This window comes from Panulirus ornatus, chromosome 9 (genome assembly GCF_036320965.1).
Source record: "Panulirus ornatus isolate Po-2019 chromosome 9, ASM3632096v1, whole genome shotgun sequence".
Lineage (NCBI taxonomy): Eukaryota > Metazoa > Arthropoda > Malacostraca > Decapoda > Palinuridae > Panulirus > Panulirus ornatus.
The window spans coordinates 4,893,744-4,907,539 of NC_092232.1; the positions used below are offsets into that span (position 1 = coordinate 4,893,744).

Below are 13,796 nucleotides of genomic sequence, written 5' to 3' on the forward strand. Positions count from 1 at the left end.
TACTCAGCATTGAAAATACTTCTTATAATGCGTTTTTAAAGGAAATCAATTTTTCTGAGAAAAATGCGAAAAATTGAAGGTAATAGTTCAGGGTATTTTTTACCTCAAAAAACTTTTTCCTTTGAAATTGAAAGATGAAATATTCAAACACTTCTATACTTGAAATAATCATGGAAAATATATGATAATGTTCTCAGTTACCGATACATAGCCAGTTAATACGATGCAAAAGAATAGAAATATTTTGAAATTGACTGAAATCAACAGCTTCATTAGGTGTCATTATGAGGGCTAAACGTTATATTATCACCAGATTTGCATTCAGCATCAAAAATACTTCTTATATTGAGCTTTTAAGGGAAATCTATTTTCCTTTGAAATTGAAAGATGAAATATTCAAACACTTCTATACTTGAAATAATCCTGGAAAATAAATAATAATGTTCTCAGTTTCCGATACATAGCCAGTACATAGCAAAGGGATGGAAATATTTTGAAATTGACTTAATTCAACAGCTTCATTAGGTGTCATTATGAGGCAACAAATCGATATATTAACACCAGATTTGTATTCAGCATTAAAAGTGTTTCTTATAATGAATTTTTAAAGGAAATCTATTTTTTTGACAAAAATGCCAAAAAGTGAAGGTAATAGTATCGGGTATTTTTTTAGCTAAAAATACTTTTTGTTTCAAAAATGAAAGATAAGATATTGAAATACTTCTATACTTGAAATAATCATGGAAAATATATCATAATTCTCTCAGACACCGATACATACACAGTAAATACGATGCAAAGGAACAAATATTTTAGAATTGACTTCATTTAACAACTTAATTGAGTGTCATTAAGAGGACTAAACGTTATCTTAACACCAGATTTGTATTCAGCATGAAAAAAATCCTTTTATAATTAATTTTTGAATGAAATTTTTTTTCTGAGAAAAATACCAAAAATTGAAGGTAATATAGTTCAGGGTATTTTTTGGCTCCAAAAACTTTTTCTTTCAAAATTGAAAGATGAAATATTTAAACTCTTCTACACTTGAAATAATCATGGAAAATATATCATAATGCTCTCAGTCACCGATACATACACAGTAAATACGATGCAAAGGAACAGAAATATTCTAAAATTGTCTTAACAGCTTTTTTATGTGTCATTAAAAGGGCTAAACGTTATTTCAACACCAGATTTTTATTCAGCATGAAAATTTTGTCTTATAATGAGTTTTTAAGTGAAATTTTATTTTCTTGCAAAAATACCAAAAATTGAAGGTAATAGTTACGTGGCGTATCTAGGGTATGGCAGGTTGTGCAAGTGCCCTGGGAGCCACTTAAAGGGAGCGCCACTCAATAGGCTTTATCTTTTACGTATGCTACCCGATTGACATTTTTAACGGATTGGTTTTGTGAGATGAAATAGAAACTCGTCTACTTTTCAACTATAGTAATATTTTGCGACTGTCAGTTGCAGTGCCGCTTTACGTTACAATTTTGATCAAATCAAGTCTTTACCTTTAAGTCTTTAAGAGTTTATATAAATCTATGTTTGGCCTAATTCTTCAACCGTTTATAATTACACTACTATATATTTTTATATACATCCAATTTATGTACATTGTTAATGAAGCCAGGGGCGCAATTTCAGTGCTTGCCATAGGCGCTATTTTCCCTAGATACGCCCCTGCTGAAAGAGCCAGAGAACGGAGTGGCAGGGTGGTTAGTTAGAGTAGACTCTATAGCAATGGATTTTCGAAGAAATGGGTGAGAGGTTTTGGAAGGTTGAAAAGAGGGTGAGCAGCGAAGTATGGGGAAGATGTAGAAGTTGAGGCGACGACAAATGAGGATGTGGGACTCCTTAAGCTTCGAGCCTGCATCATACGGTAGGAGCAGAGGGAAATTGGACCTCTTTGGAAGGAGAGGCCCTAACATTACTGTGCGCCTTTCCACCAGTTGATGATTCAGCCTCGCCGAAGGGAATACCTGCTTGTTGGAGTCTAGTAACACCAATGAGATGGAAGGGATCCCAAACAAGCGCGTCTGTAGGGGCAAGACATGTCGTGCAGGTAGGTTCTCAGAGTACGGCAAAATCCGCTCGGAAAACGGGCGATTTTGTACGCATAAGCGTACACGGTGTATATAATCTGGTGTCTCGCACACGTTCAGCAGAAATAGTTGAAATTTACTCATTTGGCTTCGTAGAAGATAAATCATAGATTGTTACACATACGGTTACATACGCACGTACAGAAGTACACCATGGGATTTAACATTATATATTTTCATATAATTAACTCATAAATCTGTTTGTCCAGCTCACTGTGGTGAAATCCACCTCTAGTATGTCCATTATTATTCTTTTTATATATTTCCTTATAACGTTAAATTCATTATAGTATGTGCCACCTCCACACATGTTATGAGGTCTGCATACGCTTAATCAATGAGTGCGCTGCTGTCCTCTTTTTTTTTTCCAGTAGCCTGACTTCCCTTCCTGGTTAACGAATGGCCATATTATGCCATTAAGTCTTTACAAAAGTCCATGATTCACAGCTACCTCTTATGTTTACCAAACTATATATCTGTGTATCTGCATTTCTTGCTTCCATGTCCTTTCATGTACAGTACATCCTTACTTCTGTGTCGTGTTAGTATATAGGAACTGTCATTGCCTGTAAATCCTTCATTTATTCCTAGATATACCGTGAGCATGTTACTGAAAAAGAATTATTCTACGATGAAAAACAAAGATAGAACGCAATGATAAACTCCTTTAGGTACCCATTAACAATATATGATCTTCAATAATATCCATTTTCTAAAAAGCTTAACTTGCTCTGCAGTCAACAGACGGCAGCACCTCCCTCGCGTTATGGATCCCCGGGACAAGTCTCCCGGTTCGCCCCATTTTGTCCTCTTGTTGTTGTTGTTCGTTCCAGTGTTGGACACAATTTTGACGGGAGTGTTGGGATATAATCTAGGAAATATCGACCATGACACGGAAAGAGCCCGAGGAATATCAGTTCGTGCACCGCAGAGCTGGCCATGTCATGGTAGCCCATGAGAGCCGACTTTTCGTGTGGGGAGGCTACATGGTGAGAATGTTTCAGTTGACGCAATATATCTGTCCTTGGCTAAGGCAGAGGCTGGGCCTGCCGACCAAATTAGATGCTGGCGGTTTTGGGGGGCAGTTCCCAGTCAAAACGATGATTATTTTATGTTTAATTTGCATATGTCATAGTGGTATCAGAGCCTGGAATGATATAGAGGCATTGATTATTGTCCATGAGAGGCGACAAGATGACTTACAGTTTGACTACCGGACAGTGACACTAAATATTCATGTTGAATTGCAACTTATTTTTGAATGTATTGAAAGGTATGTGTTTAATGTATGGATGCCTTACTCAGACGATGAACGAATTTGTTACAGTTCTTAAGACAGACTCATGAAAGGGAGACATTTGCATATATATATATATATATATAGAGAGAGAGAGAGAGAGAGAGAGAGAGAGAGAGAGGCGAACTTGATTATCTATTACTACCTATCATCACTTGCGAAAACACACACGCATATATACACATTAACCCACGTAAATTAAAACCTTTGCATTTACATTGCCATTAGGAGAACCTTACATATTTCTCTGTGAATATTTTTGCTTAAATAAACCTAAGTGATAATGTGGCCTCCCCCCCCCCTCAACTTAAGCTAGGATATGTGATATATTATGGTCTTGTCTTAAGTATATCGTTTTTTGGTTTTTTTTACCACCTTCCATAGTGCTTCAAAGCAAAGTAGGAGTCATTGTTGGTACAACTTTCAGCCACTGTCAGTATGTGAGGAAAAGTAAATGAAAATAACCTCCTAACGTAACTTTGATCTGGAACTCTAATCTAGTCCTTTTCATTTACCCATACCTTATTCCAGTGAATGGTAGAGTTGATGACTGACCTTTTATTGACATAAATATTGACAAAGCCTATATTTTAGTTGTTTACAGTTCGTGTAAGTTACTGAAACTGTACCACATAATTTATGCCAATTATTTCCTATCCTGAGGCATTATATAACTCGTGTAGGTAGGGCAATGAAGATGAGGGAAATTGTGCTTATGTAGGTAGGGCAATGAAGATAAGGAAAAATGAATAAAGTATAACAATGAATGTCATTCATATAATTCAGTAGAATGCATGGAAACCTTTCCTTTCTCAAGGAATGATGTATGCCTTATTGTAAAGGCTGTATGAGAAATATATCAATGTTACGGTCATCCTTAGACTTCATGTTGGCATGTGTCTGCCTCACCTTTAAAGATGAGGAATAATTTCTTTTATGTGATGATTTCTAAATGCAAAGTAGATTATTTCTTTAGGTGATACGAAGCACGTAAATACTGATATTTCAGGGAAAGAATTTAAAGGTGATTAAGAAAAATTCTTGTGAAATTTAGAATGGTCTTGATGGAAAAACTCAAAGTGAATTATAGACACCTAAGTTTTTAAGGATATAAAGGTGCAGAAAATTACTCGGGGAAAACAAGGCCTGAAGTTGAGAGTTTGGATTGCCTATTTTTTTCTGGCCTAGATTTGCTTAGTTCTTTGCATAGTGTTTTATCATGTAGTAAGGTCTTCCACAGCTAATGAGCAAAATAAAGTTGCATAATACATTTGCTACTCATTGTCAATGGTTTTAGCTCGAGTTATAATGTGTCCTAAAATGCCTTTTATTTGAAAGATTATGTTATATGGTGCTTCCTTAGTGTAAGGGGTGGTGAAACAAGCTAATGTTTGAAAGAATTCCTAGTAAAACTTTTGATTGCAATTGAAAATAAAGATCCTCTTATGTCAAGCTTAACTTAAAAGCAACATTGTTCTGAGGACTTAAAGATGTGGAAAATTACTTTTGATAGAATGAAGTTTTAAATCTGGCATTTCTCTGTATCAACATTTTATTTGGACTATGTTAGGTGTGTGTGTGTGTTTACATCAAACAATAATTCATTGCCTTCTAACCATATGTGCTTCATGGCGTATTAAAGAGTTGGCACTGGAAAAAGAAATATTGTAAAAATCATTAGATTCCATGGTATGCATTGGCAAGGGCATTGAGATTGGCATGTGTACATGATTCTTGGGAAAAGATTTAGATAAAGGATATACAGCTGTTCATTTTCATTGAAGTCAAAACCTGGGAACTGTTCAAGAAAGAAAAGAATGTTTCTAGTGTTTTCATGTTTTCTCAATGTGGTTAATTTTTAGAGCCACTATTTGTGTTAATTACTGTTGAAAAAATGTACACAACTTTGCCTCATTCAAAGTAGAATTGTTGAATTTCTCTCCAATATTGGAAGTGAAAGAAAAATGATCTAGCCCTAGATAGCAACTTAGAATAAGATTGTTAAAGTGTTGTATAATTTTGAATACCTTTATCAGATCACCTCTTAACATTTCTAAGCTAAATAAGTTTGAAGTTGTCCAGCCAGCTCATATAATATTGTGTCATTTTCTGAGAATCATATGGATAGTTCACCACTATACTGCACTCTATTCTATGTATTTATTTTCTCAAGTAGGTTAACCAAACTGAATGCAGCATTCATGTTGGGGAAGCACCAGTGCATTTGTAGAATGGCACATGGATCACTACATCTAGATTTGTTAGTCTTGTATCTGTAGTAGAGGGAAATATGATAATTAGTACATGAGACCATTTCAGTTATGAACAAAAATGTTTAATACCCCTTAGTATATCTCATTACTACTTTGTAATACCATATGGTTACCAGCATAGGCACATTTTATTTGAAGGTAATTTGTTATTACCCTTAGGTCATCTAGAAGACTGAATATGGAACTAGCTATTGTTTTTAATGTTTTACAAAAACTTTTCTTGGGTATATCAAAAATTATGTTGGAAATCTTCATGTGGTAAAGATAATCAGTATGATGTATAGGGTATATTGCGAGTGATATCATGCAAAACAAGTCATCAGTAAAGGCAGTGGCAAAATGTAGATTTTCATTTGATCCATTGTAATGTCAGAGCCTGTCTCTAAAATTTTCACATTCCTTCACTTCTTAGTATCACCAATGGAAGACTCCAAAACCTTTTTAATATGAAAGTTTATCATAGTACTTTTTTTTGGGAAGGAAGTTAGTTGTTTTAATGAAATAAGATCTTCCCAACTTTGCCTTGCTTGATGTTATATTGTACTTCGAAAATCTTGCTTTTTAAAAGAATTTTCTTTTTTACGATATAGAATGCTGGTACATTCAAACAAATGAATATTTGCAGAATAGAAAAATTTTATTGTGTGGTTATCTTTTGCCCACATACTAAGATATAGCTAATGGCATTGTTATGATTATTGTAAAAATCAGTTACATACAGTCATAAAAGTTTTTATTTCTTGGATGCACAATCTCATACTTTACACACAAGTTTTTAAGATATTTTTCTGGTTTATATTTCAGGAGCTGCCCCATTCTCAGCCCTACACCCTCATGACCCCAAGTCAGTCTTTATACCATAGTGCCATAGATGTTTGGATGTATGATCCACTGCTCAACACATGGTGTGTAAACTTCTGAGTTTTCCATCTAATGCTCTCTCTTTAATTGCCGTATGAAGTTCTTTCATTTAATGTATGCAGAACAGGATTAGCTTTGATATGAGGACAGTACCTATTGTTCATTGTTGAAGAACGACTTATAGCAGTTCCTACACTGTCTTGAAAAGAATAATTTTTATGAGTGGGCTATTTTCTGCTCAAAATATTGATTAGTTGTTTTTACATTCATAACTACTTTTTTAACAAACAGAAAAAAAAATAATCTTCCCGACTCACACAGTCCTGTCATTCTCTACATCTTTCCCTTCCCATTGTATACTGAGGTTTAGATATTCTGCATATCTACACAGTATGTTCATTGCTTGAACCGTAACCTGTTGTGTCTTACTTTGTTGTACAGTGTCCATTCACATAAATCTCCCGATGACTTTGAGTCACTTATTTAGAAACCCCTTAGAGATTCATGATTTTTTCTAAATTTTTACTTTCAAAAGTTGCTTAACCAGTCAAAAACTACCTCCGTGTTTTACAATGTGCAGGATGTGGATTTTGGTTACTTCACGTATGTAATACAGTATCAAACTAACATTTATACTTCTTATGTAAAAGCAATGAGGATAAATGATAGATTCATACAGATTTATCGGTAAATGTTAGTTACCCATGGACTTCTGACACAAGAATATGTGGACGAAAGCTTCATCTCATGAGACCCATTTTCTGCATCCGACACCCATCTTCACTTTAGTTTTTCTTTCCTGTTGTACCCATCTATTCACCTGTTATTAAGTTTAACCATGGTATAGCCTTATTCATCCCAGTTTTCTGAAATCGTGGAAAAATTTCAACCTTCATATGTTTCATGATTAGTGTTGTGCATGATGGTTCTAACGGTTACAAAATTTGTTTCTCCATAACTAGAGGAGGGGTCCACAAGTTTTTCTGGAAGATGGCCACCTACAATATTTAGAATAACTAAGTAGGCCGTAAGAAAATTTTTACAGTAGTTTTTATGGATTTAATTTGACAAACAAGGATGAAGTGACATTATGTTATCTGTAACTTTTATTTATTTATGTATTATTTATTTTGCTTTGTCGCTGTCTCCCGCGTTTGTGAGGTAGCGCAAGGAAACAAACGAAAGAAATGGCCCAACCCACCCCAATACACATGTATATACATACACGTCTACACACGCAAATATACATACCTATACATCTCAGTGTACACATATATATACACACACAGACATATACATATATACATATGTACATAATTCATACTGTCTGCCTTTATTTATTCCCATCACCACCTCGCCACACATGGAATAACATTCCCCTCCCCCCTCAGGTGTGCAAGGTAGCGCTAGGAAAAGACAACAGAGGCCCCATTCGTTCACACTCAGTCTCCAGCTGCCATGTAATAATGCCCAAAACCACAGCTCCCCCTCCACATCCAGGCCCCACACAACTTTCCATGGTTTACCCCAGACGCTTCACATGCCCTGGTTCAATCCATTGACAGCACGTCAACCCCGGTATACCACATCGATCCAATTCACTCTATTCCTTGCCTGCCTTTCACCCTCCTGCATGTTCAGGCCCCGATCACTCAAAATCTTTTTCACCCCATCTTTCCACCTCCAATTTGGTCTCCCACTTCTCGTTCCCTCCACCTCCGACACATATATCCTCTTGGTCAATCTTTCCTTACTCATTCTCTCCATGTGCCCAAACCATTTCAAAACACCCTCTTCTGCTCTCTCAACCACGCTCTTTTTATTTCCACACATCTCTCTTACCCTTACATTACTTACTCGATCAAGCCACCTCACACCACATATTGTCCTCAAACATCTCATTTCCAGCACATCCACCCTCCTGCGCGTAACTCTATCCATAGCCCACGCCTCGCAACAATACAACATTGTTGGAACCACTATTCCTTCAAACATACCCATTTTTGCTTTCCGAGATAATGTTCTCGACTTCCACACATTCTTCAAGGCTCCCAGGATTTTCGCCCCCTCCCCCACCCTATGATTCACTTCCGCTTCCATGGTTCCATCCACTGCCAGATCCACTCCCAGATATCTAAAACACTTTACTTCCTCCAGTTTTTCTCCATTCAAATTTACCTCCCAATTGACTTGACCCTCAACCCTACTGTACCTAACAACCTTGCTCTTATTCACATTTACTCTTAACTTTTATGATAAATATTTGTCATTAACTTTTGTGTTTGAAAATCAGTTTTGAGGAATTTTTTCTTCATTAAGATACATAATATGAAAAACCAAAAGACATTAAACTTTAGTGCTAAATTAAATCGAGATCAATGAGCCAATATCATGTTGGTCTTGATGACAGCTACTAGTTCAAGACACATTTTCAACACACCAGTTTAAGCATATCTTGTGAGTGTAAGTGTCTCAGTAATGAGTGTAGTTTCAGTTTTATTAAACTTAAATGTGTGAAAATGTTTGCTCATGCGTATAAGTGTTACCAAAAATTGAAATGTGTTACCTGGCAAATACTGTCTTATGTGGGTAAGCACTTTTTGGCAGGCAGGAACAAAACTCAGAGGGTTATCCTTATTTATGTGTATGTTGCAAATTATCATTTGCTGGTAAATCTTGATTCAAGCAAAATCCATTCATCTTACTTGTATATTCATTTTAAAGTGATTCTTATATCAATGAAATACTAATGCATTTTGAAAATCATGAAACCTTTTCTAAATTTTACATGGTAATGACTTAATGACATCAGTACAGAACTTTTGAGAGAAAGTAGAGTGACAACATTTGACAATAGTTGTGCATCAGGGATGTGCAAAAGGGTATTGTCTCCTAACTGTTTTCTGAAAAGTTGAAGTTTATCTTTGAATGACTTCTTGCAAAAAAAAGAAAAAATCATGCAAGTTTCCTCTTTCATTAGAGTGAACAGTTAAGAATATCCAGATTCAAAGTCAAATATATCAGAAATGGTAGATCTCACTACCAAGCAGGATTAGTGTGCACTGGTGCTGGTTTCTCTCTTCTCATACGTTTTTATTTCTTTTCGTTCAGAATATAGAAAGAAAATAATGTTAAACTTATTGTAGTGCATGAATAGTTTTGGACACTTTTAGAAAAATGTATTTGCTGGAGTTTAACTTTTAAGTTTTATAAACCTTTCAGTTACCTTAGAATTATCATTCATCCCACAAACAAAAATAAGCAGCTGTGTTGTATCTTGCACACCATTACTCTCATCCAGTGTGAATAAAGTGGCAGTAACTCTATTTGCATTTTTAAGATGGGAAAACATGCATACATCTTAATCTTCAACCCTTCTAATTACTCTACTCGTATATGAATTCACATTAGCATTAGCAAGTATTTTATTGGGACTTACTTCTGCAGCAATCTTCCGTATATATTTTAATACAAATTTAACATTGGTGAATTTGATAGCTGGCTTTAATAGGCACACCAAGTACCAACTTTGAGCCTCAAGTTATCCCATTTGTGATTTTCCCTATTCTCAAGCTATTTCTGCTTCTTAGTCACTTAGTGTCTCTTGTTGTTGAAGTCCTTGCACCACCCACACCTGTGGTTTCTTTGTTTTGATGCTGAAAAAAAAAAAGTCATGTGCCTTTTTGTTTTAAACTAATACTTACTCACTACTTTCTTCATTTTTAAATGATGACTTGTATGAAATATTAGATACTGTAATGCTGAAAGGTAAAAGTATGGTAAAGGAAAGACAATGCATTTTTTTTTTTTTTTTACAGTCAAAAGCCAGGCCTTAATTGAAATATTGAGAGGATTTTGAAAGGGAAAAGAAGAGACAAGGGAAAGTATTTATGGATTCTAGGGAAGTGAAAAACATGTCTTAAAATGTGCCAGGTCATAGTTATTGGGTAAGACCTTAGAAGGTAGAGTTCCAGAGCTTCGAGGTGTTGGTAAAGAAACAATTATCAGAAAGGCCCACCTTTGAGGTGCCATTGGCCACACACTAATCACGTGACTGAGCAGCTTTCCAAGTATTGCTTGACTTAGTTAGTGCTGTGGGCATACAAGCAGCCAGCTCTCAGGAGCAAAAACCAAAGTATTATCTATAGAAGAGAGAAAGGGAATCAACATTACGACGTAAAGCAAGAGAGTGTCAAGTTTTGAAGTTAGCTTGGGAAGTTCAGTTAGTGCTGTGGGCATACAAGCAGCCAGCTCTCAGGAGCAAAAACCAAAGTATTATCTATAGAAGAGAGAAAGGGAACCAACATTACGATGTAAAGCAAGAGAGAGTCAAGTTTTGAAGTTAGCTTGGGAAAGTTTAGTTAGTGCTGTGGGCATACAAGCAGCCAGCTCTCAGGAGCAAAAACCAAAGTATTATCTATAGAAGAGAGAAAGGGAACCAACATTACGATGTAAAGCAAGAGAGAGTCAAGTTTTGAAGTTAGCTTGGGAAAGTTTATGTCATATTGCTTTCGACTCGACTTTGTTGAGTAAGGATGCAGAGCTAGAACCACCATAGATGTGACAGCATTACTCCATATAAGGACCTATCAGTCCTCAACATGCAGAGCTAGAACCACCAAAGATGTGACAGCATTACTCCGTATAAGGACGTATCATTCTATGTATAAACAGAGCAGCTGTTCAGAAGAGGTGTTTCAACATGTAAACAGGACATCCAGTTTCTGAGAAGCAATGTCAACTTTTCTGTAATGTGGTGTGTCCAAGACGGTTGATGTTACTGTAATACTCAGTATGTTCCTTAAGTCAAGACGTGGAATTACAGAACTGTCAAGGGAGAGATGAGAGTTGCGAGGAGTTTTCCAAATAGATAGGTAGAAATTGGGTCTTGTAGGTATTAAACTTAACATGATTATGTCTAACCCACTTAGATATCCTGTCCAAGTCTGAGTTTATTGAAGAAGTTGTGTCATGACAAGATGCAGATTGAGTGAGGGAAGAAGGAGCAGAAATGAAGGATCTAGATGAATTCACTGTTGAGTTGTCAGCATATGGGTGGATTTGGTTATTTGTGTAAAAGAGAATTGTGGGAAAAATAAGGAGGAAAAGTGTAGGAGACGGGACAGAACCTTTAGGGACACTGCTGTTGATGGACAAAGGGGGAAGCTGATCAGTCAATAACCGCAGAGATGGATCCGCCAGAGAGGAAGCAAGATATGAAGGAGCAAAGTGAAGGAGGAAAGCCAGAAGAGGTAGTTTACAGATGAAACACAAATGCCACACCCTGTCAAAAGCTCTGGATATGTCAAGGGCAACTACACTTCCCTGGGTAGCCTGTGAGTGCATCACAGTCAGGAACGCTAACCACTTTACCATGGGAATCCATGACACTTTGTACCTTTTTTACCTCTAGTTTTTCATCTTTTGTACCCAGTGTATTTTTGACACTATATATCTGTTTTCCAGTAACATCTTTTATCAGGTATAAGTCAGGGAAAAGTTTGATAAAGTTTGATATTCATGCACAGCAAAAGTAAGCATCCATATGCTGCAGTTCACAGGGTTGGTACTCATGGGGTGCCATAAATAGCTACATCTCTCTTGGGAAATAGAAAAGTCTCAAATGGTTGCCATGAATACAATTGTTTTGATATATAAGGTTTTTCATCGGAAAAAATACTTTGCATATTTTTTTATAAAAAGTATTGTTTTGTTAATGAAAAGAATTGCCTTAATGCCCTCTATTTTTTATTCTTGTCTTTTGCTATCACCACAGAGAATTAAGTTGGGGTAACCTGTTGTGCCACCAATTTTACCTTGCCACTTATAAGAACTGCATGATAATCTTTGGCTGGGTAGTTGGTTGATAATCTTTGATGAGCTGTATCTGACCTTAATTCCATAGTTTTGGGACCCCTGAACTAGAGCAGGTGGTTTTTATTCTTTTTAATCAAAAGTATACCTCAAGTTTTTTCACATTCCTCTACAAACAAAACTTCAGAAACTCAGCTCCAAAGTTTGTTTCAGAATAATTTTGTTGGATGATGACTTTTTCTTTAATATGACTCAGATTGTATGCACAATCTGCTGCTACTGCTACAACTAATCTTCATCTTTTCTCCTCCTCCACCTTTTCTTCTTCTTCCACTTCCTACTCTCTCTCTCTCTCTCTCTCTCTCTCTCTCTCTCTCTCTCTCTCTCTCTCTCTCTCTCTCTCTCTCTCACTCTCTCTCTTTTTTTTTTCTTCTTCTTCTTCTTTTCTTTTTCTTCTTATGAAAATGATGAAGCACTGGGTTCTTTTAGACTGTCATACTCAATTCATCCCTTCTAGTTTGGGGTTGATTAGCTGTTCTTTGACATTTGATTTTATGCTTAGATGCATTTATTTATCCTTGCTCACCCATTTTGTTTTTGATTAATTTGTGATAGTAAAATGTATTTCCCATTCTGAGATGATATTCCCTTTTATAATGAGGTGAACAGTAGGAGTTAATATTTCCAAAATTCCTTGTACTGTTTTGACATTGGTTTTGATTAAGTTAAGAAATTGAATGACATACTGTTGCAGTATTTATGTATAGGAAATAGATTTAATATAATGATCTGTCTTATGTAACAAAAGTCTTATCCTAACTATCTTCAGGACCCGGAAAATGAGCAGAGGGGATATACCACTCCAGCTTTCAGGATCTTGTGCAGCAGTTCATCATGATCACATGTATCTGTTTGGAGGTACTGTCTATATACAGTATTGCATATTCATGCTTAATCTAACTGGAAACTCACTGAGAAGACGTTTTTTAATGTTTGAATTTGCATTTATTAGAAAATATTTAGAGAGAGAGAAGCATTGGCTTAAACAGTATGTCAGCACACAGTCTTTTACTATCTGTGTGTATCACTGATGCCTGTTTCCTTTGGGAACTCCCATCAAGGGGTGGCCATGGCAATAGAGACTCCACTTATCCCTCTCCTTACATGCCTCCCTCACATACGCCATTCTGTGCATTCTTCCTCTGATTCTCTCCCTCCAGTATTCCTTCACCCTATTCACATATGTCACAGGTGGTCGTCCACCAACACCAACCCCTTTAATTGTACTGTCATCTTCCATCTCTTTGTAAACTCTTAGCCTTGCATTCTTTCCACGTACCCAAACCATCTCAAAGTATTACGTTTCTCCCATTCTGTCACTCCACAATTCACTCCCTTTGCATTCCTTGCCATATCACATCTCTCATACATCCTTTCATT

The 13,796-nt window shown here is 36.2% G+C and overlaps 1 protein-coding gene across 3 annotated transcripts in view; it reads left to right on the forward strand.

The window, feature by feature from the left end:
• Positions 1-2,844: 2,844 nt before the first annotated feature.
• Positions 2,845-13,796, forward strand: part of LOC139750178 (kelch domain-containing protein 1-like) — a 47,850-nt gene continuing 36,898 nt past the window's right edge. Inside the window, exons 1-3 of one of the 3 annotated variants that reach the window (XM_071664565.1) lie at positions 2,845-3,100; positions 6,486-6,586; positions 13,186-13,274. In XM_071664565.1, the coding sequence (XP_071520666.1) occupies positions 2,999-3,100; positions 6,486-6,586; positions 13,186-13,274 (292 nt within the window). In that variant the 5' untranslated portion in view covers positions 2,845-2,998. The remainder of the gene's footprint in view (positions 3,101-6,485; positions 6,587-13,185; positions 13,275-13,796) is intronic. The other 2 variants (XM_071664564.1, XM_071664566.1) reach the window with 2 other exon arrangements.